The sequence below is a fragment of the Aotus nancymaae genome, unplaced genomic scaffold (genome assembly GCF_030222135.1).
Source record: "Aotus nancymaae isolate 86718 unplaced genomic scaffold, 86718_ANA_hifiasm-v0.15.2.pri h1tg000043l, whole genome shotgun sequence".
NCBI lineage: Eukaryota > Metazoa > Chordata > Mammalia > Primates > Aotidae > Aotus > Aotus nancymaae.
In genome coordinates this window covers 3388504-3415162 of record NW_026988457.1, presented here as the reverse complement: position 1 = coordinate 3415162, position 26659 = coordinate 3388504, and the positions used below count along the sequence as shown (strand labels likewise).

Below are 26659 nucleotides of genomic sequence, written 5' to 3'. Positions count from 1 at the left end.
GAAGAACAGAAAACCACATGCTCTAGATGCTGTGCTTTCAACAAAGGGAAATACTAGATATTCCCTGGAGTCTCCTTCTAAATCTATGAATTCACAATAACTTTCTCTAAAAACAGAAGAAATGTGACAGCCCAGGCAAGTCTGCGTTTGAGACTGCTTCCAAATGCCCACTCTATCTCTAGCTCATCAGGATTCTTAAATTTTATCTCTTTGCCTTGTATTTCTTTGTGAAGATGACCACATACAGTTTGGATCAGTGTTTATACACTGCAAATGGAAAGCACTATCCACATCATTATTAAACTCGCTAAAAGAGGCTTAAGAATTGGAAGACACACCACTATCTGTTGGGGAGGATAGTTTTAAACATATTTTATGATTTTGGAAAAGTTTAAAATGTATGTGAATTAGAGAAATCAAGGGTTCTAAAGTACGGGAAACAACCTTTTTTAAAAAAATTATCTTCAAAAGACTTTTGCCTATAGATGATTTTCCTTCATTCTTTTCTCCTGATCATTTTATTAATGTATTCTTCTCTAAATGAAAAGGGCTGCTGTAAAAATCTAAGACCTGTCACACTACCCTTGATAAAATATTTCCCTTATACATCAACAGTTTTAATTATTCCTTTTTTTTTTTTTTTTGCATGTGACTGAAACACCATGAGACAGAGCAAGAGAGGGAGCGCAGAGAATAACACTTTCTTTCCTAAGTCATCCTAATGCAACACACAGGCTTTAAGTGGGTAAGACCTCTCAAAGTCCTAAAGCACAAATCAGTATCTTCTAACTGACACCAGGAAGGAGGTTTCTCATACATTTCCTTATATTAAAGGTCTATTTGTATCCTTTGTTATTGTCTCAAGGATACAGGAATGGATTCTGCCTTTCCTGATGATGCAAACACTTTCTTAGTCTTATTTGAGTTGTTTTCTATAGTACTATTTCTGTCATGCTAAATTTTCTATATTGCTATGATAGTGTTTGCTACTGATTACTAAATAAATAAAGCATGGGCCAGGTGCAGTGGCTCACATCTGTAATCCTAGCACTTTGGGAAGTCAGGTGGGAGGACTGCTTGAGTCCAGGAGTTTGAGACCAGCCTGGGCAACAGAGTAAGACCCCTATCTCTATAAAAAAAAAAAAAAATTAAAAATTAGTGTGCTTGTAGTCCCTGGTACTTGGGAGACTAAGGCAAGAGGATCATTTGAGCCCAGGAAATCAAGGCTTCAGTGAGCCATGTCTGTGCCACTACACTCCAGCCTGGGCAACAGAGCAAGACCCTGTCTCGAAATAATAATAAGTCAATAAAGCATAAAAACTGTATATTCAATATAAGAAAAGGCACCTAAAATACATATGCATACATGCTTCAAGTTTCAAAAACTTAATTTCTTGAAGAAGGATATTAGATGGGTGTAGATCTATGGTTATTTTTAGTTTGTGAACATCTGCTATTATTCTTAGAAGAAAATTCACTGACTTGGTTCTTAAGAGACACTAAATATAATGCAGAAGGATTTCCTTCTCCAACCCCCAAACTGCAATCTGGTGAGGCTATAAGCAATATCCATCCCTGGTAAACATAATCTCATCTCTTCTTTTCCATGACACCCAGAATATATGCTTATTGAGATATCCAACTGCAATTTAATAGATTTTAGCCATTCAGTTTAATGGCAAGTGAAGGAGAAAAAGCTCAGTAAAAAGTCAGCTAGACAGAGTAAAAAGTCAGCTAGACAGTGTAAAAACTGAGGACGGTGTAGAATTACATAGACTCAGCAGCCAGTAAGACAATATTAGGTCAGTCCTATATATTTCTAGAGAGCATCCAATAATTTTTAAATGCCACCAATTGTTTTAACTATAAAGAAAAAAAAACCCAGGTTTTCCCTGGTCCTACATGCGAGGATACTGGTCAAACGCCACGTGGTTTTCGAGATGTTTTTGCCTCCCATCTTCATGATGTACATGCTGCAGTATGTTCATCAAACAGGGTAACAGTCCTGCAAAGGACGTTCCCCTGGAGCCTGTCAACACAGTTCTTAAGATTGTTTCCACAACATGTGAAGAGAAGTCAAATCCTTAAGTAGAAGAACACGTTCCCCACCCGCCGTGAGGGAAGAGTAAAACCATTTCCTCACCTGATGGAAGAGAGGGCTGTGAGTCACAGGGATTCCCAGGCCACTAAAACACATTCCCAGAACCATATCGTCGGGAGCATCGTTGCTATAGCACCGACATTTACTGGCAAGAAGTCTCCTGATGGCTTCTCTGCTGAAGACCATTCTAGAGGGAGCCAGAGCAGAGAAAGGGGTTAGAGCAGCTCCACAGAGACCACTGCTGCACAAATGGGCCCCGGGAAACAGGACTCTACTCCAGACTGAGAGGCAGTAGCAGCTTTCTATAGTTACTGAGCTCTAGGTAAAACCCTACCTGTTCTCTTTTAGTCTTCTGGCCCTTTCCAACACTTTGGTACCAAGTTCCCACAAAAATTTCTCTTCGTTTTAAAATACAGATTGGTTTCTTGTTTCCATTCTGGTCCTAAGGTAGAAATGAATCTTTTCATATCATAAAATAGGTCAAACACCAAAAGGGCTGAAGGAACTAATATGGTTCACAAGTTCAGTCTCAATCATCTAAGACTTACTTTAAGGCAAAACTATTTAAAATTCATCCATATAGTCCCATTGCCACATATAGGGCCTTGCCCACAGCACTGAATAAAAGTTTGATGCATCAAACAAGTGAGAACAAAGCCATCTTTGCAAAGACTCTCTTCCTGGGGGAGGAAGCATTCTATGAGTCTATCTAGGAGGAAGGGAAAAAGGACAGAGAGCTTGAATCCCTGAGCCAAAACCACTGATTCTATGTGCAGCTGCGCTCAGTTCAGCACACTTTACCTAATCTAGTGGCCAACCCCAGACTGCAACAGTGTAGCACTCCCTCCCTGCCCTTGACTAGACAAGAGAATTTCTTAGGATGTAGTAACAAAATAGGAAGGCACAAAAAGAAACATAGTTCCTGGCAACCACAGAGAAAGGAAAACTGCAAGTCTGAAAACCCACCATAAATTGCCTTTCTCTTAGAAAGCCTGCTATCCTCCAGTAAAACCTCCCTGGCCACATACTTTTTGTGGCTGAGTCAAACTCCTAGACCCAATCTGCCACGCTGGGCTTAAGCTACTAACTCAGGGAAAAGAGCCTATGTGAGAAGATGTGTCACAAATAAATAGTAAAAATGCTTTTTTTCTTTTGTCAGCATCTAGTAGAATGAGAAAGACTTTTATTTTTTGAATCCACTCTCTGAAAAACTATAGGAAGATGAAAAACAAGCACGAAACTGTAATTTGTAATTATTTTATACTCTTTCCTACTCACACAGTCTTACATTAATTATTTGCATAAACTAAGTGGATATGAGTCGTTAATAACGCTTGTTTATTAGCATGTGGATGAGTTCTTTCCAAATAAAGTTGCTCCCCAAAATGGAAAACGACCAGTCATATCGTGGTGGAGAAAAGAACACTTGTCTGCTCTACCTACCAACCATTAAATATTAAAAAGATGTTGAAAGGCTATAGGATTATTTTATTTTCTTTAATATACAAATGTTTAAAATAAGAAAAGCTGAAATGGGAGTCTGGGACTTGCCCAGGAACATACTGCAGATCAAGAACATGTAGGAAGGGAACACGCATGACAAACATTTCTGCCCCTCCCTGGCCTTCAGCAAATAAACAGGCCATGGCTGTCTCTTTGGGTAACACTGCCTGCAGCCTCTTCCTAGGACACTGTCCGACATCTTATTCTGATGCAGGCATTTGCTCCCAAGGCTGCCAAAAAGGCTGATGATGCGCTACACACAGCTTCCTATCTAAATGCACATATGTAAATAAGTATTTTCAAAAACGGTCAAAACATCACATGTTCTCACTTGTAAATAGGAGCTAAGCTTCATGAGGACTGAAAGGCATAAGAATGATACAATGAACTCTGGGAACTCGGAAGAAGGGTGGGGCAGGGAATGAGGGATAAAAGACTACACATTGGGTTCAGTATATACTACTTGGGTAACGGGTGCACCAAAATCTCAGAAATCACCACTAATGAACTTATTCATATCACCAAGCACCACCTGCTCCTCAAAAACCTACTGAAACTAAAAAAAAATGGTCAACTGATTTTCTCCAAGTACCAAAACTTTCATGGAGAAAGCAACAAAGTGAAAAACAGACATCTGGATTCAAATAGTGTAGAGGTCTCATGCTCCAAACAAAGCAAAATACATACATAGAAACCACAGGAACCTACACCCCCAACTTGGCTCTCTTGAAGACAGTGGTTTTCAAAAACTTACTTGACTGTGACCCATAATCAGAAAACAAGAAATTAATTTTGTAAGGCCAGCTGCCTTGCTGAAGAGCCAAACGGACACACTTATCTCTCTTCATGCTGGCTCCCCACCCACACTCCTATCAGGCCTCTCTATGCTGGCTCCCCACACCCACTCCTATCTGGCCTCTCCATGCAGGCTCCACATGCCCACTCCTGCAGTCCTCACTCAACCCCTTCAAAATTTAAAAAAGCCTGCCAAAGATTTATCCAACAGCAGTTTAACATTAACCTCCCCAGCCAGTCAGCCTACCAATGAAACTGTCTGCTCTTTGTTCCCTAACAATCAATCAAACCTCCTCACCAATGAACCTGTCTGCTCTTTGTTTCCTTAGCCCCGCCTGACTACCAATGGCAACTCACCCCATCGGCATCTCAACTCCCCCGACCAATGAAACTGTCTGCTCTTTGTTTCCCTAACAATCAATCAAACCTCCTTACCAATGAAACTGTCTGCTCTTTGTTTCCCTAACAATCAATCAAACCTCCTTACCAATGAAATTGTCTGCTCTTTGTTTCCCCAATGACCAATCAACTACCTCTACTTCTTATAAAACCCCACGCCCTGAGAAGCCCATTGCGACTTCTCTGGCCCCTTCCTGGACCACAGAACCTCGCCCAAGAGCTGAATAAATTGGATTCTCATTTTTTTCTCACTGGCCTCAGTTTCCTCATTTCGACTCGGCAATATACCTTACAAATTTCACACTGCAACCATTTATATGTTTTGTGTGTGAGTGTGTATGGGTATGTATGAAGCTGAAACAAAAAATTCACAAACAATTCTTACCCTTATGACATGGAATGCACTCTGATACTTTCCATTTTATTCTATTCCACTCAACAGTTCATTATTTTAAAATGCTGGTTAAGGTCCATGAATTGGTTTTACAAGCCACTGATTCTGACTTGCTGTTAAAAAGCGTATTGGTTCTCAAGCTATAGCATCAGAACATTCTACTGTAATACTAGAGAAACGAGTAACATGTGTTGCAGCTTTTATCAAAGGCTGATGTAGGAGACAATCTCATGAAGAATGTTCCTGCATCTTTGTAGAAGTGCTATTAAAAACAGAACATCACATTAGTCAATGTTAGTTATATAAAGATCGGTGCCTCGTGTTTATGGATTTGTTTATTCATTTATTCACTGTGCCTTGGAAAACATGAGTCCCTATGCTAAGAAGTGAGGAAATAATGAGAAATGAAACACACAGGTGCTGCTTCAAATAATGCATAATTTAAGTGGAAAATAGAAAAGTAAATAGGCAATTAAATGATAATGGTTTGCGTAATATGCTATGAAGGTACATTAGAAATGCATTAAACCCAGATTTGAGAGGCTAGACTGGGCTAATGGCATTCAAGAGGAAATAAGTGATAGCCATGATGAATCCAAAAGAACAAGGAGGAACTAGACAGGCAGGAAGTTGGGGAAACAATGCTATGCAGAGACCAGCAAATGTCATATCTTGGGAGGAGAGGGAAAAAAAAAAACAGTGCTTCAGAGAATCTGAAACAAGTTCAGCAAGAGTTCTTTAAAGATGAGGGTGTAGACAGATGAGGCCAGAAAGGTGAAACAGCATCTGCCAAGATCATGAGAGGTCTTACAAGCCTTGAGGAGTGTGGATTTGATCCTAAAGGCAATGAGAGAAGTTCTACTGCCAGTTAGGATAACAGAGCATGCAAAAGACTTTCCTGTCATGGTAACACTCAAAAATATTCAAATAACAGGAAAATCATATGTAATTATGAAATTGAAGAGAGGTAAATGCCACAAAGCCTAAATGAATGCATTTCTAGAGAGAAAAATCCTTGCTAGAGGAGTGGCAAGCCAGCCATGGCAGCTTTCAGCAGCAACCTGGGCCTGGTAAGTGGGTAGAAGAGAAAAGTCTTCTTGAGTCTTTGGCCCCAAGGCAGTGGCCTCAGAAACACCTGGGAAAGGCTGTCAATGAACTAGAGATGATTAAAATTGATGACTCATCCCAACTCTTATTAAAATCTGAATGATCATCTCTTTGTCTTCGATGTCAAAAGTAGAAAAGGGTTCACATTCTTGGGGAAAAATAAAGACGATGAGAAGCCACTGAGGGTCTCTAAGCAGCAGGGAGAGAGGACCAGATCTGCTTTTAGAAAGGTCCCTCTGACTATAGTATGGACAACAGCATGGAGTAGAGTTCAAGATAAAATGTAGGGAGAACAGAAGGCTGTGGCAGGAACTCATAGGGGAGATGACAGTGACCTGGTTGAGATTACTGGAGGTGGAGAGAAGTATTGAGGGAAGAGAGATTTAGGAAATAAAATGGACAGGACTAGGTGATTCAGTTGACTGCAGGGAGTGGGGAAAGAAGAAGAGAAATGGTGAGAGCGGACTCACAGACTCCTGGGATAAGAACTCATATATACCAATGTCTACCCTGAGAGAGGGACACTGGAAGAACAAATCAGGGGTTACAGTCAGAAATGACAAGGTGCTGAGTATGATGTGTCTGTTAATCAGCTCAGCAGAGATGCCCTTTGGTAGGTGGATCTGTGAATCTGGAGGCCAGCAGAGAGTTCTAGGCTGCAGATCAAGATCTGGGTGCATTCAGCATCAAGCCATGGGGGTGGGTAAGATCACCCAGGCACAACGCAGGGTGTGAAGAGACTGGAAAAGACGCCTGAGAAACAGACATTGAAACTGAGAAGGAATGACCAGAAAGAAAAGGATGAACAAGGATAGGATGGTGCTCTGGAAAGCAAGAGAAAGGAGTGTTTCAGGTCAGCTGTGTTAAAGGCTGCTAAGAGGTGAAATAGGATAAAAATTGGAAATGATTAATTTGATTTAGCTATAGCAAGAATGCTGGAGACCTTGGTGAGGTAGTTTAGAAGGCTGGGAATTTATGATTCTTAGAAGGCTGAGCGTGGAGCTGAGGAAAGAGCAGTGAATTCAAGATGTTCCACAGGGGAGGAAGGTGATGTTGTGATGGTGCTGAGAAGTTTTAAGATGGAAAAACTAGAGGTGGTGGGAAGTACCCAGGAGCAAAGTAGAGGCTGAACACAGAAGTTAAAGGTGTCACCTTGGTGGTCTATCAGGGCCTGCCACAGACAAGGGAAGGGGAGCAATGACAACTATGCAATGTATTTGCAAATTTGGCACTGGCCTGTGAGCTCCTGTGGGGAAGGGGCTGTGCAGCTTTCATGTGTGCACTCCTTGTGCTCAGATTTGGTTATTACTACAAAAGAGCCACCTTCATAACGATGTTATGTTCACGACTGGATCGGCTAGACCAAATCAGGATGTGTGTAGTATGACTGTTGAGATCCTACAGGTTCCTATAGAAACTGTTCCAATCTAGGGAATTGCAAAGTAGGAATATAAGGTCCTAGCCCTCCAGAAGTGTATACTCCATTAGATTATAAACTAGAATGCTGCCTGGCACACAGCAACCAAGCAACAAATATCTACTGAATGAATTTAAATGACTATAGTTGGTAAGTTAGGATTTTGCCTACACGCACCAATAGTAAGGCTATAGAAGTAACAGGGAAGACTAACTACCTAACTGATTTACCCATATATATCAAGTTAAAATCTTTCTTGATAAGACATTAGGTACATGCTTCATTTAAAACATTGATTTTTAACTGTTATTTAAAACCTATAAATCCTACACAAATATCACTTAATTGCCTAAGTAAGCTTCTATACTACAATTTCCCCAAAGGTGATTTATTATGCATTGCATAATTTAATAGTCTAATGGCTTATTCTCTGAGATTAAAATCTATAACCAATTTTTTTTTTCCATTTAAAGGGACAATCAGAACTAGTTGGCTGCCTGAAGCAACCATTGTTAGGGACATTCTAGCAAGCATGACATACTTTTTTATGATCATTTCTTCAAGGACTAAAATATTCTTTACTATGTGTAAAGTTTTCATATTTAACAAATATAATGTTTTCAAAATAAGAAAATATAATGTTCACTTTCCTATTAATAGTAACAACCACCATTCACAGAGTACTCAGATATCAGTATAGATCCTAGTGCCAGAGACCCACCTCTCATTTGGCAAGGAAAGTTTATGTTCAAAGTAGCTGAAGAAAGCTGTGATCATAGTTACCCTCCTCCTCCCGTGACGTAGCTGTAGCCGCCAGTGCCCAGGCCATAACCATAGCGCTCTCCCAGAAACACAGGCTCGCTGGAGTCATAACAGCTAAGCAGGTGCTGGAGCCTGGAGATACTGAGATGCCAAAGGGAACACAAATCACAATTACTTGATTCAGCAATAGTTTATGGTTCTTACATCCCACTATGTATACTGTGTTATACTAAATTGAAACGTTTAAGAGAAGAAATTTGAATAACTTACAGAATAAATTAATTTTTTTAAACAAACAAAAAAGAATGCATGAACACTGTACATTACTGGAAACAAAAGAGAAACTGAGACACAAGGGGCTTGCTCCTCAGTTTTTACAAGCCCCTGACACAATATGGCTGCCTGATTTGTGTGGTGAGGGGAGCAGGTTACTGAAGTGAAGGTGGCCAGTGTGCTCTAGATCTCATTTCTGCCAATCCTGTTCCCAAGTGAGTGTGAATTAATCCTCACATCTATTCAGATAAACTTGGTATTTAAAAAAAATTCCTGATGGCCTAAAAAGGAGCTACAGAAGTGCAAATGCATGTTAGACCCCTGGCTGGCAGGTGGGGAAGAGAATTTGGGCAGTGAGGCTTTCCTGGAAATCCTCAGATAATGAGGCAAGACCATGCTTATGTTTCCCTTAGTAAGGCCACCTGAGTCTGAGAACATCCTGTGTCAGTTTGCTTATACTTTTGAATACCTTTTGTCCCCTATCTGCCTTTATTACATGTCAGCAACAATAACTTACAAATGGCAGTGTATTAGTCAGGGTTCTCTAAAGTGAGACTATCTGTGAGTTGGCTAGAAAAATGCCTGCAACTATAGCTGCTGTTTGGATGAAAAAAAGATTTTATAGGAAAACAAAATCAAAAAGTAACTCTTTTGAGTAGACATGAAGGATAGTGCTAAAAAAGGCTATTTCTTTCTATGTTTTAAGAATTTACACCACTTAGAAATGTCCCTTCTGCCCATAAGCCTGTAATATCAAAAGCAAGTTAGTTACTCCTAAGATACAATGGACATACAGGGGATATAGGAGGCAAATATTCCTGTTCCAAATGGGAGAAAATGGCCAAAATAAAGGGGCCACAGGCCCCATGTGAGTCCAAAACCTGCCCAGGCAATCATTAAATCTTAAATCTCCAAAATCTCCTTTGATTCCATGTCTCAAAACCAGGACATGCTGATGCAAGAGGTGGGCTCCCAATGCTTTAGGCAGCCCCACCCCTGTGGCTCTACAGGGGACAGCCCCCATGGCTGTTTTCACAGGCTGGCATTAAGTGCTTGTGGCTTTTCCAAGTGCACGGAGCAAGCTGTCACTGGATCTGCCATTCTGGGGTCTGGAGGATGGTGGCCCTCTTCTGACAGCTCCACTAGGCAGTGACTAGGCAGTGTCTCAATGAGGACTCTGTGTGGGGGCTCCAACTACACATTTTCCTTCTGCAGTGCCATGGCAGAGGTTCTTCATGAGGGCCCCACCCCTACAGCAGACTTCTGCCTGGACATCCAGGTATTTCCATACATTCTCTGAAATCCAGGCAGAGGTTTCCAAAGCTCAACTCTTGTGTGCTGAGTATCTGCAGGCCCAACACTACGTGGAAGCTGCCAAAGCATGAGGCTTGCACTGTCTGAAGCAAAAGCCCAAGCTGCACCATGGCTCCTTTTAGCCATGGCTGGAGCTGGAGCTGGAGCATCTGGGACACAAGGCACCAAGTCCCAAGGCTGCACAGAGCAGTGGAAACCTAGGCCAGGCTCATGAAACCATTTTTCCCTCCTAGGCCTCTAGGCCTGTTATAAAAGGGGTAGCTGTGAAGATCTCTGACATGTCCTGGAGACATTTTCCCTATTGTCTTGGTTATTAACATTCAGCTCCTTGTTATTTATGCAAATTTCTTCAGCTGGCTTGAATTTCTCCCCAGAAGATGGGTTTTTCTTTTCTACCTCATGGTCAGGCTGCAAATTTTCCAAACCTTTATGCTCTGCTTCCCTTTTAAACGTAAGTTCAAATTTCAAACTATCTCTGTGTGAATGAATATGACTGAATGCTTTCAGAATAAGCCAGGTCACCTAATGAGTGCTTTGCTGCTTAGAAATTTCTTCTGTCAGATACCCTAAATCACCTCTCTCAAGTTCAAAGCACCACAGATCTCTAGGGCAGGAGCAGAATTCCACCAGTCTCTTTGCTAAAGCACAGCAAGAGTGATGTTTGCTCCAGTTCCCAATAAGTTCCTCATCTCCATCTGAAACCACCTCAGCCTGGACTTCATTGGTCAAAACTATTCAACAAGTCTCTTTCCAAACTTTCACTCATCTCTCTGTCTTCTTCTGAGTGCTCCAATATGTTCCAACCACTGCCTGTTACCCAGTTCCAAAGTCACTTCCACATTTTTTAGTATCTTTTCAGCAAAACCCCACTCCTGGTACCAATTTAATGCATTAGTCTGTTTTCACACTGCAGATAAAGACATACTCAAGACTGGAAAGAAAAGGAGGTTTAATTTGACTTATAGTTCCATGTGGCTGGGAGGTCTTACGATTATGGCAGAAGGTGAAAGGCACTTCTTACATGGTGGCAGCAAAAGACAATGAGAAAGAAGCAAAAGCGGAAACCCCTGATAAACCCATCAGATCTCATGAGAATTATTCACTATCATGAGAATAGCATGGGAAAGACAGGCCCTCATGATTCAATTACCTCCCACTGCATCCCTCACACATGTGGGAATTCTGACAGATGCAATTCAAGTTGAGATTTGGGTGGGGACACAGCCAAACCACATCATTCCACCCCTGGCCCCTCTCAAATTTCATGTCCTCACATTTCAAAACCAATCATGCTTTCCCAACAGTCCCCAAAGTCTTAACTCATTTCAGCATTAACTCAAAATTCTGTAGTCAAGTGTCTCATCTGAGACAACACAAATCCCTTCTGCCTATGAGCCTGTAAAATCAAAAGCAAGTTAGTTCTTCCTAGATACAATGAAGGTATAGGCATTGGGTAAATACAGCAGTTTCAAATCGGAAAAGTTGGCCCAAATGAAGGGGCCGCAGGCCCCATACCAGTCCAAAATTTAACAGGGCAGTCAAACTTTAAAGCTCCAAAAGGATCACCTTTGACTCTATGTCTCACATTCAGGTGACACTGATACAAGAGGTGGGTTCCCATGGTCTTTGGCAGCTCTAACCCTGTGTCTTCGCAGAGTACAGCCTCCCTCCTGGCTGCTTCCAGGGGCTGACATTGAGTGTCTGCAGCTTTTCCAGGCGCATGGTGCAAGCTGTGAGTGGATCTATCACTCTGGGGTCTAGAGGACAGTGGCCCTCTTCTCACAGCTCCACTAGGCGGTACCCCGATAGGGAGTCTGTAGGGGCTCTGACCCCACATTTCCCTTCCACACTGCCCTAGCAGAGGTTCTCCATGAGGGCAGGCTCCTGCAGCAAAATTTTGCCTGGGCATCTAGGCATTTCCATATATATTATAGATTCTAGGAAGAGATTCTCAAACCTCAATTCTTAACCTCTGTGCACCCGCAGGCTAACCACCACATGGAAGCTGTCAAGGCTTGGGGCTTCCACCCTCTGAAGCAACAGCCTGAGCTGTACCTTGGCCTCTTTCAGTCATGGCTAAAGCAGCTGGGATGCAGGACAACAAGTCCCTAGACTGCACACAGCATGGGAACTCTGAGTCCAGCCCACAAAACCACTTTATCCTCCTGGGCCTCTGGGCCTGTGATGCAGGGGAAGGGAGGGACTGCCATGAAGGTCTCTGACATAGCCTGGAGACATTTTCCCCATAGTCTTGGAGATTAACATTAGGCTTTTTGCTACTTATGCAAATTTCTACAGCTGGCTTGAATTTCTCTCCGGAAAATGAGTTTTTCTTTTCTATCACATAGTCAGGGTGCACATTTTCAAAACTTTATGCTCTGCTTCCCTTATAAAACTGAATGCCTTTAACAGCATCCAAGTCTGCTATTGAATGCTTTTCTACTTAGAAATTTCTTCCACCAGATACCCTAAATCATCTCTCTCATATTCAAAGTTTCAGGAATCCCTAGGGCTGGGGCAAAATGCCACAAATCTCTTTGCTGAAACATACAAGAATTACCTTTACTCCAGTTCCCAACAAGTTCCTCATTTCCATCTGACATCACCTCAACCTGTAGTTTATTGTCCATATCAGTATCATCATTTTGGACAAAGCCATTTAAGTCTCTAGGAAGTTCCAAACTTTCCCACATTTTCCTGTCTTCTTCTGAGCCCTCCAAATTTCTCTAAATATTCACCAAGAAATCTATTCTCACAGAGCAATAGTAACATTAACAGTTCTGGAGTCTCCTTTTTTGGTGGGAGGCATGGGTAAGAAGAAAACAAAGTACGAGAAAAGATCACCTTTCCCATCCACACTCATGAGTCTTACAAAAATACCCTAGCTAATAAAGCTAAAGCTGAAATAGAAGAAAACAAATTTAATATGTGAAAAGAAACTCTGAACAGTGATAAGTGTTGGTGCTCAAAGAATCCACAAGACTGCCAATCAGATTTATATCTGTCTGAAGGTGAAGGCCTCTGATAACACTGATGGTTTCTGAGTGACTAGAAAAATGTTCTTAGAACACTATCCTGTTTTCGGCACAAGCTGACTCTAGGACTGCCTCGTAATAACAGTGGTGTAAAGATCTGGTGTGCTGTTATCTACAAAAAGTTTGCTATTAACCTCTGCTGTTTTATCATTGGTTTTGTTTAGTATAATTGCCAATGATTTTCTGATTTTTAATTCTTGCAGATAGAGTTGCTTATATTTTTCCAACTCAGTTTTATTAGTCTTCTGGAAAGTTTTCATTTTCAAGAGATTTCAGATCTTTCTCAGCTCCCTCCGACTTCTTATTGAAGCAACTTTATTCTCTCTCAAATAAGTTCTCTTAAGATGCTGCTTGTGTCTACTATATCTTGCTTACTCTTTCTTTGGTCTCCTTGTTTTACTTGAACACGTTCTACAGAATTTGTTTCCATATAAGTTTGGGGGTTATTTTTACTCTGTAGTCAAGATAATCCCTCCTCTAGAGACTTCTGCTTTCCAATATATTTGCTCACTTTATCTTAGTCATTTTAATACATTTGTTCTATTTACTTCATTTAACACTGTGTTTTGCTTACACATAGAGCACCTCTGATGTAAGTTAACTTCATCTTAGAAAAAGACTCCATCTTACATTTCATTAGGCACTTTGCCAACAGGGACCAGATGTTTTGCTTCATCAATAAAGACTCTGTTCAATCAAACGAGGACATAACCAAGCATTTCTCCATTTTCAGTCCTCACCAGAGGACTTTGTGGCCATAGAAAGAGCAAGACTCCAGCAGTTCAAATGGCCATCTTAACTGACAGTCTGGCTGTCACTGTGATAAGCACCTGGCATCTACCACTAAAGGCTCTGCCCACATCAAAGTCTCTTCCTTGCAAGACTGAAGGACTGCCTGGCCCAGACCAGGATATTCTTTTTGTCTATGTCTCTCTCCCTGGAGTGGTTCATTAAACTTTTTTGCTATACCCTTTCTCTTGATGTTAAATGTTACTCTTATGGGATGCTTAATCTATAAAATTATATACTGATTAAGTATATTATTATGGTTTGCAATATTGACTAACTTGTGGAGTCACTTGAACCTGTGTGCCTGTGGCTCTACCAACTGAACAGTAAGTACTGAGAACTGCCTCCTTCGGAACTCCATGTAGCTCATGGCTTTTGTGACTGCAATAGCATCAGTAAAATCTGACATTCTGCAACGACATAAAGATGTGTGGACCTGGTTATCCCGACCTGGTGCCACGCACAAGCACTTAGGTTTCTTTGTACAGATTCTAAAGCCATGATCTTTTCTCTGAGAGCCTCTCTTATATGATGGAGAACAATTTCTAGGCTACTGAATTTACTTTCAGCTTTACAAAATGGTTGAGAAAGAATATGGTTATCTTTCGGGTTAGTCACATCCAAATTCATTGTGTTCTACAAACAAAACTACTCATCTCTTGCTCTCAGGAAAGCAAGTTCTAGGTCTCTTTTTGATGTGTGACGATCACAACAGTGGAGAGCGGCAACCAGTCTAGCATGGTAGAATTCAACCCTGTATCCAGTATTTCCTTGTTTTGTTTCCTTTCTCTAGTTTAGAATTGAGCATTACATTCTTGCTGTCAGAACCCTGAGCTGCCCTCTATCCTGGTGTGATATTATGATTATATATTGATATGGTTGGGCTATGTAAAAATGGACTAATACATATATATTGATTCTCATCCACATTTTCTGGCTCTTAACTCCCACAGCCCTTGTTAGTCTTTTGTTATAATGCTGGGTTGTTATATTAGGCCTCAGAAGCAGACCTCAGGAAACAATCTCTCTCTGACCTTCTCTTGTTGACACAAGATTCTCTCAGTGCTGCTTCACCAGCTAGAAATATCCATGGCTGGCTGGCAGCACATCTGGCCGGGGCCTCACTCGGCTCTGGGATCACCTGCTGGACCTGCTCTGCCCACTCAGCTTGGCAGGCTGCACTTAGCTCATGTTACTGCCCCAGGTTCCACATCTGCTGTGGCTCTGTGCTCAGTCCATGGCTGGGCTGGGCATGCAGTGACTGGCTTCTGCCTTGGGTGCTAGCATCTGGACAAGGGGTGGGGGACACAGCAGTGCCTGAAAACTTGAAGATGACTGCAACTGTAGAGCCCCAAGGAGTATTATATCCTTTTTCTCAGGGAGTCCTAAGCTCTGAGCCCCCAGGAAGTGTCATAGCTTGTTTGTGTTATAGCTCATTCATTCCTACCACCTGCATGCTTCGGTGAACAGGGACATGTCCCAACTTATTTGGTCCTGCCACCCCACTTCAGCCCATGGCTCCTGGGCTGGCCCAGCCCCACTGCTGCCAGTTCCCACTACATGGGGCAGCCACCTGGCACCAGCAAAGAGTGGAAGGATTATGGTGTTATAGCTCCAGCTCAGGGAATCCTGAGGTCTAGGCTCCCAGAAGGGTTGTCACTCTGGTGAATGGGAGTGTGTCACCACCCTCAGCTCAGTGAGCCAGCCAGGAAAGTGTTACAACCCTTTTTACTCCCACTGTTCTGCATGTCCCAGGTTCTTGTCCCACGTCCAAGAAGAATGAGGTTATGCAGACACTGAAGAGTGAGCAAGGTGGAGCAGGGTTTTACTAAATGAGAGAACAGCTCTCAACACGAGAGGGGACCCAAGGTGGATAGTCCTCTGTGTGAGAGGATGCCTTAAGGCAGGTAGTCTCAATGTGTGGCTGAGTCTGGAGTTTTTATGGGCTCAGGATGGGGAAGTGTGTGCTGATTGGCCCATGGGTGGGGCTGGGAAGAGCACCGTCTGATTGGCTAAAAGGCATCGAGGAAGTTCTCACTCCTAGTTGTGGACTCTACCCTGAGCTGGCAGCCTTGCTGTCATGCTTTATTCAGGCTGTCTTTGGCTTGAAGGTCGGGTTTCACTGGGGACCTGTCCCTTTTTGCCTAGGAATTTGTGTGCCTCCTGCCGCTATCAATGTCCTTCTACCTGCCCAAGGTAGAAATTTAATCTGACTGTGGGTCAAAAGACTCTAATTCCGGAGAATGTCCTGCCTCATAATCTAGAGGAGGAAAGACTATACAGAGAGGCCAAGAAAAGTCTGAATAAGCAAGCCTTTCTGGGTTTAGAACATGTGCTTTTTGTTAATCACATTTTTATATGGTTGTCTATCTTGTCTATATAATGAAGCCTCCATAAAACTCCAAAAGGACAGGGTTTGAACAGTTCCTGGATAGCTAAACATGTGCAGGTTCCTGGGGGTGGTGCACCCCAGGAGGATATGAAAGCGCCACACTCCTCCCTCCATACCTTGCCCTACACATCTCTTCATCTGCATCCTTGGTAATATCCTTTATAATAAACCAGTAAATGTTTAAGTATTTCCCTGAGTTCTCTGAGCTGTTCCAGCAAATTAAAGGAACCCAAAGCAGGGGTTGTGGGAATCCCAACCTAAAGCCAGTCAGTCAGAAGACCTGGAGGTCTGGGCGTGTGACTGGTGTCTGGGGAAGCAGTCTTGGGGACTGAGCCCTCAACCTGTGGGATCTAAGGCTATCGCCAGGCAAATGGTGTCAGAGCTGAATTGAATTAGAGGACACCCAGCTGGTAGAGGATTGCTTGTCTGCTAAGGGGAAGAAATTCCCACATATTTTGGGGTCACAGAAGTCTTCCTCATTGATTGCTGTGGTGTAAGCACACAGAAAAAAAATGTTCTGAGTGTTTTTCAGGAACAATTAATGTTAGTGAAGTGGGATTAGCTAGAATGGCTCAGGTTCAGAGAAATGTGGTTTGAGAAGAGAAAGAATAAAAGACTAGGGGATGAGAAACCCTTGATTCTTAGGTGAGCAAATGATCACCCATGATGCAGAGCCACAGTGCTCTGCTCAGTTACTAAAGGTAAAAGTTACCAGGGGAATTTAGAGATGGAGAATTGATTCACTGGATGAACAAGAAAATCCAAACTAATAAGAAAAAAATTATTAAATCCTTTCATTATTGTTATCTATACTAACTAAAATAAAATTAAAACAGAGTGCTGGGTTAGACCTGGATGCTATACCAAGCTTGGACTTCAGTGGCTCTGAGCATCAGTCACTAGCTTCAGAGCCACCACACAAGGGCAAAAGTATGCAGGGACAACAGAAAGTACCTCTGAGACCTGTGGTGACCAAGAGGGTAGTCAATGTGGGAGAAGGGAAAAACCAAATAATTATTGAAACTAGAGGGTACAGTGTAAAGGAATTGCTCCATTTTGTAGATCTGTATCATCAGCTTCCTGAGCAACCTTTATAAAAATGGATTATGTAAATAACTAATTTAGGGGCAGTATCTTTGGTTTCAAATGCCGCAGAATGGAAGAGCATGTCTGGGTTGATGCAGGACCCATAGCTCACTGCTGAACAACTGCACACGAGTGTATATAATCCAGACACAGGAGGTTATTCCTGAGGGAACAGCAAGCCTGGTGGACTGAAAAAAGCCACTGTAAGATCTGTTTACCCTGAGAAGGGAGACTGCCAGACTCTACATGTAAATGCCAAGTGGAACACCCCAAAGTATGCAGCTGATATATTTCATGTGTAAGCCATGTGGGACTGGCTTTATGATAACTGAGATATTCACCCACTGAATGTGCCCATTATCCAGGCCATGGTACATGCTGTTGTCAAAGGGGCCCGTTTTGCTGGGCAGTGCATATGCAAACCAAAAGACAGTTCCAAAGCCTGGTCAAATTTCCTGTCTAAGCTTTACCTCAAGGTCTTACAGATGCTAATAAAAACATTAGGTTAATTAACAAAATGATGAAGGGGAGAGGGGAGAGTCAAAGGACTCCTCTTGGGAAGGTAGAAATTATTAAATGGTTTGTAAAGAAAACATTGATAGGAGTGAAAGTTAGAGGAAAAAGAAAGGGGAGAGCCACGGGACTCATTCCAGCAGGATGGAAATATTTAGGTAGTTATTAAAAAAATGGAATTAATAAAATAGAAATTGATGAGGTTAAAACAAAGGTCTTAATACAACACTGTTGAAGACTGAGTGGACCAAAGGGACTACCAGCTGATCTCCCAACATTTAAGGACCCAAACCAGTTTGCTGTATTTCCCCTAGTATAGAAAACTTTTAAAGACAAGAAGATAAAGATTAAAATGAGAAACCCCACCTAGAATTACCTGTTAGACTGGTTAATCAAGGTAACAACTGACAGAGTGGCCAGGGTCTCCTGGCAAGACTCCAGTCTGGGGACCCAAGCCTTTTGCAAAAGAAAGGGTAAAATGGTCTGGGGATGAAGAAGTGAAGTTCTGCAACTAGAACATAAAAGTGTAAGGGTGATTAGGATTATGAAAGCTGGCATCTTTGAACATACTTCATGTGAAGTGGTTTTATCTCTTTTACCTGACTGCATTATGGGAAGAGACACTGTATCTCACTGGGAAATATTCCCCCTACCCAGTACTATAAAACAAAGCATGTAAATCTTTTGAGCAGTATTAATGAATGCTAAAACTGGAACCAGTTAAGACTGACCAGGCCCACATAGTGCAGAATAGAAGCTGAAGGGCTGGTGGGGACAAATTCTCCATTTGATAGCCCTCTGTGGAGTACCTCCTGAAGCTTATAGCAAAGGTTTGTGAGTGCCTCCCAGAAATGACTACTGAATTTGTCTCTGAACTAGAGAATTTCCACTTGAAAGGCATTTACTTCTTTGCCACAGGAAATTAACTGAGGCTACCCCTATGACTGAAGGACATAAAGTGATCTTGATGAAACCACCTTTGCAAAGATTATGACAATGACAGGAATCTAGCACGGCTGACTCCATCTTGCTTCTAGTCTCACAGGCTGGCTGTCTTCATTCATTCCTTGGCATAGATCAAGTTAATCACAGCAGGAATTTAGTTTATAGTTTAACTTGGAAGCAAGTATGCTAATGTTCTCTCCCTAAAACTAATCTCCTCCTTGCTCAGGGACCAAAAACTAATCAAAGACCATAAGATTAAGATCATGAGACGGGCCTGAACTGTGCTAAAGTGTATTTTTTATCATCCCTTACTGCTCAGGAGTCATGTGGCTAGAGGAAGGAAAAAAAATGGTTTTTTTTTGCTCCTATAGATAACATTACTATTACAGAACCTAAGATTGGTCTTTTTTTTAAATTTTTATTTATTTTTATTTTTTTATTGCATTTTAGGTTTTGGGGTACATGTGAAAAACATGCAAGGTTGTTGCATAGGTGCATATGTGGCAGTGTGATTTGCTGCCTCCCTCCCCTTCACCTATATCTGGCATTTCTCCCCATGCTATCCCTCCCCAACTCCCCACCCCCCCGCTGTCCCCCCACAACAGACCCCCGTGTATAGTGCTCCCCTCCCTGTGTCCATGTGTTCTCCTTGTTCAACACCCGCCTATGAGTGAGAACATGTGGTGTTTGATTTTGTGTTCTTGTGTCAGTTTGCTGAGAATGATGGTTTCCAGGTTCATCCATGTTCCTACAAAGGACGTGAACTCCTCGTTTTTAATGGCTGCATAATATTCCATGGTGTATATGTGCCACATTTTTCCTGTCCAGTCTATCATCAATGGGCATTTGGGTTGGTTCCAGGTCTTTGCTATTGTAAATTGTGCTGCAATGAACATTCGTGTGCATGTGTCCTTATAGTAGAACGATTTATAATCCTTTGGATATATACCCAGTAATGGGATTGCTGGGTCAAATGGAATTTCTATTTCTAGGTCCTTGAGGAATCGCCACACTGTTTTCCACAGTGGTTGAACTAATTTACACTCCCACCAACAGTGTAAGAGTGTTCCTATTTCTCCACATCCTCTCTAGCATTTGTTTTCTCCAGATTTTTTAATGATCGCCATTCTAACTGGCGTGAGATGGTATCTCAATGTAGTTTTGATTTGCATTTCTCTAATGACCAGTGATGATGAGCATTTTTTCATATGTTTGTTGGCCTCATGTATGTCTTCTTTTGTAAAGTATCTGTTCATATCCTTCGCCCATTTTTGAATGGGCTTGTTTGTTTTTTTCTTGTAAATCTTTTTTAGTTCACTGTAAATTCTGGATATCAGCCCTTTGTCAGACGGGTAGGCTGCAAAAATTTTTTCCCATTCTGTTGGTTGCCGATTCACTCTATTGACTGTTTCTTTTGCCGTGCAGAAGCTGTGGAGTTTGATTAGGTCCCATTTGTCTATTTTGGCTTTTGTTGCCAATGCTTTTGGTGTTTTGGTCATAAAGTCCTTACCTACGCCTATGTCCTGAATGGTTTTGCCTAGGTTTCCTTCTAGTGTTTTTATGGTGTTACGTCTTATGTTTAAGTCTTTAATCCATCTGGAGTCAATTTTAGTGTAAGGTATCAGGGAGGGGTCGAGTTTCTGCTTTCTGCATATGGCTAGCCAGTTTTCCCAACACCACTTATTGAACAGGGAATCCTTTCCCCATTGCTTGTTTTTTTCAGGTTTGTCAAAGATCGGGTGGTTGTAGATATGTTGTGTCACCTCCGACGCCTCTGTTCTGTTCCATTGGTCTATATCTCTGTTTTGGTACCAGTACCATGCTGTTTTGATTACTGTAGCCTTGTAGTAGAGTTTGATGTCCGGTAGTGTGATGCCTCCCACTTTGTTCTTTTTGCTTAGAATTGATTTGGCTATGCGGGCTTTCTTTTGGTTCCATATGAAGTTTAAGGTGGTTTTTTCCAGTTCTGTGAGGAAGGTCATTGGTAGCTTGATGGGGATAGCGTTGAATCTGTAAATTACTTTGGGCAGTATGGCCACTTTCACGATATTAATTCTTCCTAACCATGAACATGGAATGTTTCTCCATCTGTTTGTGTCCTCTCTTATTTCGTTGAGCAGTGATTTGTAGTTCTCCTTGAAGAGGTCCTTTACGTTCCTTGTTAGTTGTATTCCTAGGCATTTTATTCTCTTTGTAGCAATTGTGAATGGCAGTTCGTTCTTGATTTGGCTCTCTTTAAGTCTGTTATTGGTGTATAGGAATGCTTGTGATTTTTGCACATTGATTTTGTATCCTGAGACTTTGCTGAAGTTGCTTATCAGTTTCAGGAGATTTTGGGCTGAGGTGATAGGGTCTTCTAGATATACAATCATGTCATCTGCAAATAGGGACAATTTGACTTCCTCCTTTCCTAATTGAATACCCTTTATTTCCTTTTCTTGCCTGATTGCTCTGGCTAGAACTTCCAGTACTATATTGAATAGGAGTGGTGAGAGAGGGCATCCTTGTCTAGTGCCAGATTTCAAAGGGAATGCTTCCAGTTTTTGCCCATTCAGTATGATATTGGCTGTCGGTTTGTCATAAATAGCTTTTATTGAGATACGTTCCGTCGATACCTAGTTTATTGAGAGTTTTTAGCATAAAGGGCTGTTGAATTTTGTCGAAGGCCTTCTCAGCATCAATTGAGATAATCATGTGGTTTTTGTTTTTGGTTCTGTTTATGTGGTGAATTACATTTATAGACTTGCGTATATTGAACCATCCTTGCATCCCCGGGATGAATCCTACTTGATCATGGTGGATAAGCTTTTTGATGTGCTGTTGTAATTGGCTTGCCAGTATTTTATTGAAGATTTTTACATCTATGTTCATCATGGATATTGGCCTGTAGTTTTCTTTTTTTGTTGAGTCCCTGCCGGGTTTTGGTATTAGGATGATGTTGGTCTCATAAAATGATTTGGGAATGATTCCCTCTTTTTGGATTATTTGGAATAGTTTCAGTAGGAATGGTACCAGTTCCTCTTTGTATGTCTGGTAGAATTCGGCTGTGAACCCATCTGGACCTGGGCTTTTTTTGGGTGGTAGGCTCTTAATTGCTGCCTCGACTTCAGACCTTGTTATTGGTCTATTCAGGGTTTCAACTTCTTCCTGGTTTAGGCATGGGAGGAGGCTACTGTCCAGGAATTTATCCATTTCTTCCAGGTTTTCTAATTTATGTGCATAGAGTTGTTTGTGATGATCTCTGATGATGGTTTGAATTTCTGTGGCATCTGTGGTGATATCCCCTTTATCATTTTTTATTGCATCTATTTGGTTATTCTCTCTTTTCTTTTTCATTAGTCTGGCTAGTGGTCTATTTTGTTGATCTTTTCAAAAAACCAGCTCCTGGATTTATTGATTTTTTGTAGGGTTTTTCGTGTCTCTATCTCCTTCAATTCTGCTTTGATCTTAGTTATTTCTTGTCTTCTGCTAGGTTTTGAGTTTTTTTGATCTTGCTCCTCTAGCTCTTTCAATTTTGACGATAGGGTGTCAATTTTAGATCTCTCCTTGTTTCTCATGTGGGCACTTATTGCTATATATTTTCCTCTAGAGACTGCTTTATATGTGTCCCAGAGATTCTGGTATGTGGTGTCTTCGTTCTCGTTGGTTTCAAAGAACATCTTTATTTCTGCCTTCATTTCAGTGTTTATCCAGTAAACATTCAGGAGAAAGTTGTTCAATTTCCATGAGGCTGTGCGGTTCTGGGTTGGCTTCTGAATTCTGAGTTCTAACTTGATTGCACTGTGGTCTGAAAGACTGTTTGTTATGGTTTCCGTTCTTTTGCATTTGCTGAGGAGTGATTTACTTCCAATTATGTGGTCAATTTTAGAGTAGGTGTGATGTGGTGCTGAGAAGAATGTATATTCTGTGGATTTGGACTGGAGAGTTCTGTAAATGTCTATTAGGTTTGCTTGTTCCAGGTCTGAGTTCAAGTCCTGGATATCCTTATTAATTTTCTGTCTCGTTGATCTGTCTAATATTGACAATGTTGTGTTGAAGTCTCCCACTATTATTGTGTGGGAGTCTAAGTCTCTTTGCAAGTCTTTAAGAACTTGCCTTATGTATCTGGGTGCTCCTGTATTAGGTGCATATGTATTTAGGATCGTTAGCTCTTCTTGTTGCATTGATCCTTTTACCATTATGTAATGTCCTTCTTTGTCTCTTTTGATCTTTGTTGCTTTAAAGTCTATTTTATCAGAGATGAGAATTGCAACTCCTGCTTTTTTTTGCTCTCCGTTTGCTTGGTAAATCTTCCTCCATCCCTTTATTTTGAGCCTTTGTGTATCCTTGCATGTGAGGTGGGTTTCCTGGATACAGCACACTGATGGGTTTTGGCTTTTTATCCAATTTGCCAGTCTGTGTCTTTTGATTGGGGCATTTAGTCCATTTACATTTAGGGTTAATATTGTTATGTGTGAGTTTGCTCCTGTCATTTTGATGCTAGCTGGCTGTTTTGCCCATTGGTTGATGCAGATTCTTCATTGCGCTGCTGCTCTTTACCATTTCGTGCATTTTTGGAGTGGCTGGTGCTGGTTGTTTTTTTCTATGTGTAGTGTCTCCTTCAGGAGCTCTTGTAAAGCTGGTCTGGTGGTGATGAAATCTGTGAGTACTTGCCTGTTCACAAAGGATTTTATTTTTCCTTCACTTATGAAGCTTAGTTTGGCTGGATATGAAATTCTGGGTTGAAAGTTCTTTTCTTTAAGGATGTTGAATATCGGCCTCCACTCTCTTCTGGCCTGTAGGGTTTCTGCTGAGAGATCTGCTGTGAGTCTGATGGGTTTCCCTTTGTGGGTAACCCGATCTTTCTCTCTGGCTGCCCTTAGTATTTTCTCCTTCATTTCAACCCTGGTGAATCTGATGATTATGTGCCTTGGGGTTGCTCTTCTAGAGGAATATCTTTGTGGTGTTCTCTGTATTTCCTGGACTTGAATATTGGCCTGCCTTGCTAGGTTGGGGAAGTTTTCCTGGATAATATCCTGAAGAGTATTTTCCAGCTTGGATGCATTCTCTTCGTCACATTCAGGTACACCTATCACACGTAGATTAGGTCTTTTCACATAGTCCCATAATTCTTGTTGACTTTGTTCATTCCTTTTTACCTTGTTTTCTCTAATCTTCCCTTCTCGTTTTGTTTCATTGAGTTGATCTTCGACCTCTGATACCTTTCTTCTGCTTGGTCAATTCGGCTGCTGAAACTTGTGCATGCTTCGTGAAGTTCTCGTGTTGTGTTTTTTCAGCTCCATCAATTCACTCATATTCCTCTCTAAGTTGTCCATTCTCGTTAGCATTTCATCAAGTCTTTTTTCAAGGTTCTTAGTTTCTTTGCATTGGGTTAGAACATGTTCTTTTAGCTCACGGAAGTTTCTTATTATTCACTTTCTGAAAGCTGATTCTGTCATTTCATCACACTCATTCTCCATCCAGTCTCGTTCCCTTGCTGGTGGGGAGTTGTGCTCCCTTGTAGGAGGAGAGGTGTTCTGTTTTTGGGTGTTTTCATCCTTTTTGCGCTGGTTTCTTCCCATCTTTGTGGATTTATCCACCTATCGACTTTGTAGTTGCTGTCTTTCTGATTTTGGTAATTTTAAGTCTGCAGCAGCTGAACTCCTAAACCCCCTTTTCTTCCCCCCCCAGGTGTTCTGGCCCAGGGAGTAGTTAGGGCTTTATGATTTTCAGCTGTGTTGCTGTCGTTTTCCCTGCCCACAAGGTGGCAGTCTAGTCACACTCAGCCTGCAGAGGCTTCGCTGAGCTGCTGTGGGCTCCGCCCAGCTTCCGTGTGAGCTTCCCTGCAGTCCTGTTTATATGGGTGTAGTTAGAACTGCTTCCGCTATGCTGGCCCGCCCCTGTAGTGACAGAGTCTCTGTAGTGGCGGGTTGTCTTGGTTACGGCAAATTGCCCCGGGAACTGCAGGGTGTTTCCCGATGGAGGACGCCCCTCCCCCACAGAGCTGGACCGTCCCTGGTTCAGCCGTGTTTCCAGTGGGGCCCTCTTTGCACGGGAATCTCTTGGCTTGACTCCCTGCCTCAGCTCCCCTTGCTGGCCCAGAGGGGACAGAGTCTCGTTCACTTTGCTTAAGGAGCTGCTGCTCCCTGCCCCCGGTGCAGGCCGAGCAGCTGCTCCGGTCCAACCAGCGGCGCTGGGAACCCGTGGAGGTTCTCCGCCTGTGAATCTCCTGGTCTGTGGGCAGTTAAAATCTGCTGCCCTGTGTGCCGCTGCGTCAGCCGAAGCAGCGGCACTGAGATTTGTGGCACGCCCTTGCCAGGGAGTCTCCTGGCTTGACTCCCTGCTTCAGCTCCCCTTGCTGGCTCAGAGGGAACTCTGTCTCTCTTGCTCCGCATAAGAAGCCGCTGCCCCCTGCCCCAGGGCGTAGGCTGAGCGGCCATGCCACTCAAACCAGCGGCGCTGGCGACCCGTGGGGCTTCTCCTCCTGTGAATCTCCTGGTCTGTGGGCAGTAAAAATCCGTGTGGAAATGCGGCGTCCACTCACCCTCTGCGCCTTCTCTTGGAGCTGCAATCCCGACTTTCTCCTAAGCGGCCATCTTGTCCAAGTTTCCCTAAGATTGGTCTTTTGAGATGTTTTTCAGATTTTTGCATTCTGGCAGCCAATTGACCCCACTCAAACCCATGACTCATTACTCAATCAGTCCCGTGGTCTCCAACCAGAGGCAGATTCAGCACAAGGCCCGTTTTCCACATCTCTACGACTTTATCCCCAACCAATCAGCGGTAACCATTCCCTAGCCCCCTGCCCACCCAATTATCTATAAAAACCCTAGTCTCTAAGTTCTCAGTGAGACTACTTTAAGTAATAACTCCAGTCCCTCCACTTGGCCAGTCTTGCATTAATTAAACTCTTTCTTTACTGCAATATTACAGTCTCAGTGAAATGGTTTTATCTGTGCAGCAGGCAGAAAGAACCCATCGGGCAATTACATTTATACAAATGCCCATGCTGTTTTAGATGATGTCAGAGAAACACTCCAGTAAGGGAGGCAATGCCCAAAAGAGTTCCATAATAAAACAGAAATTATTTATATGGGATCATGCTACCTGGGGAATGCGAGGAGGAGATCCTCACAAACAGAGGGCCTCTTTTCCCCTAAAACTGACTCTAGAACTATGTGAGGAGCCACTGGATTCTACAGTACCCTGTAAGCAGCTCTTGACTGATCAACCAAGAGCTACTTGGTTTGAGAATGGCAATTCCAGGGTAAATGAGTATCATCCTGTTTGGAAGTGCGCTACTTTGACCAAAGAGGGTAAAAACAAATCATCTCGGTGGGCTGTATTGCATGCATTTCCATAACAGTAATGGAAGAACTGAACAGTGGTAGAAACACCTGTGTTTGGGATTTTACTAACTCATAGGCAGGGACCAATCACCTGCCCATACAGTCAGGCAAGAGGGCAATGGATATTTGGCCTATTAAAAGGATGCCCATATGCAGCATGGCTCCATGGAAATTTCAGGGGTGCATTAAAGTAGGACAAATCAAATGTCAATCAGAAGAGCCCCTTTCCAGGTTTGAAAGGTAACTGGAATTGACAAGCAGATATCCCTGTGTACTCCCTGGAGGTGGCCACCTCGATCCATGAAATTAGTAGATATAGGGGTACAACAGCAGGCAGAGATGGGCTGAATTTAGACATGTTCCTTTTGCATTCTCTCAGGCACAAAATACCAATAAGAACTGTTCTACACCAGCAAAAATGATATAGAGACTGATGATGGCTATGGGGCAGATTCTCTGTTGCCAAGGCCCTAAACAAAGCTGGCAATACAGTGACTGAGGCGAGT

At 42.3% G+C, this 26659-nt stretch overlaps 1 protein-coding gene across 1 annotated transcript in view; it reads right to left on the bottom strand.

Moving 5' to 3' along the window:
- B3GLCT (beta 3-glucosyltransferase) overlaps positions 1-26659 on the bottom strand; it is a 121407-nt gene that overhangs the window by 5565 nt on the left and 89183 nt on the right. Inside the window, exons 13-14 of the mRNA XM_064361733.1 lie at positions 8500-8619; positions 2144-2288 (exon numbers count right to left, since the gene is read on the bottom strand). Coding sequence (XP_064217803.1) covers positions 2144-2288; positions 8500-8619 — 265 coding nt within the window. The remainder of the gene's footprint in view (positions 1-2143; positions 2289-8499; positions 8620-26659) is intronic.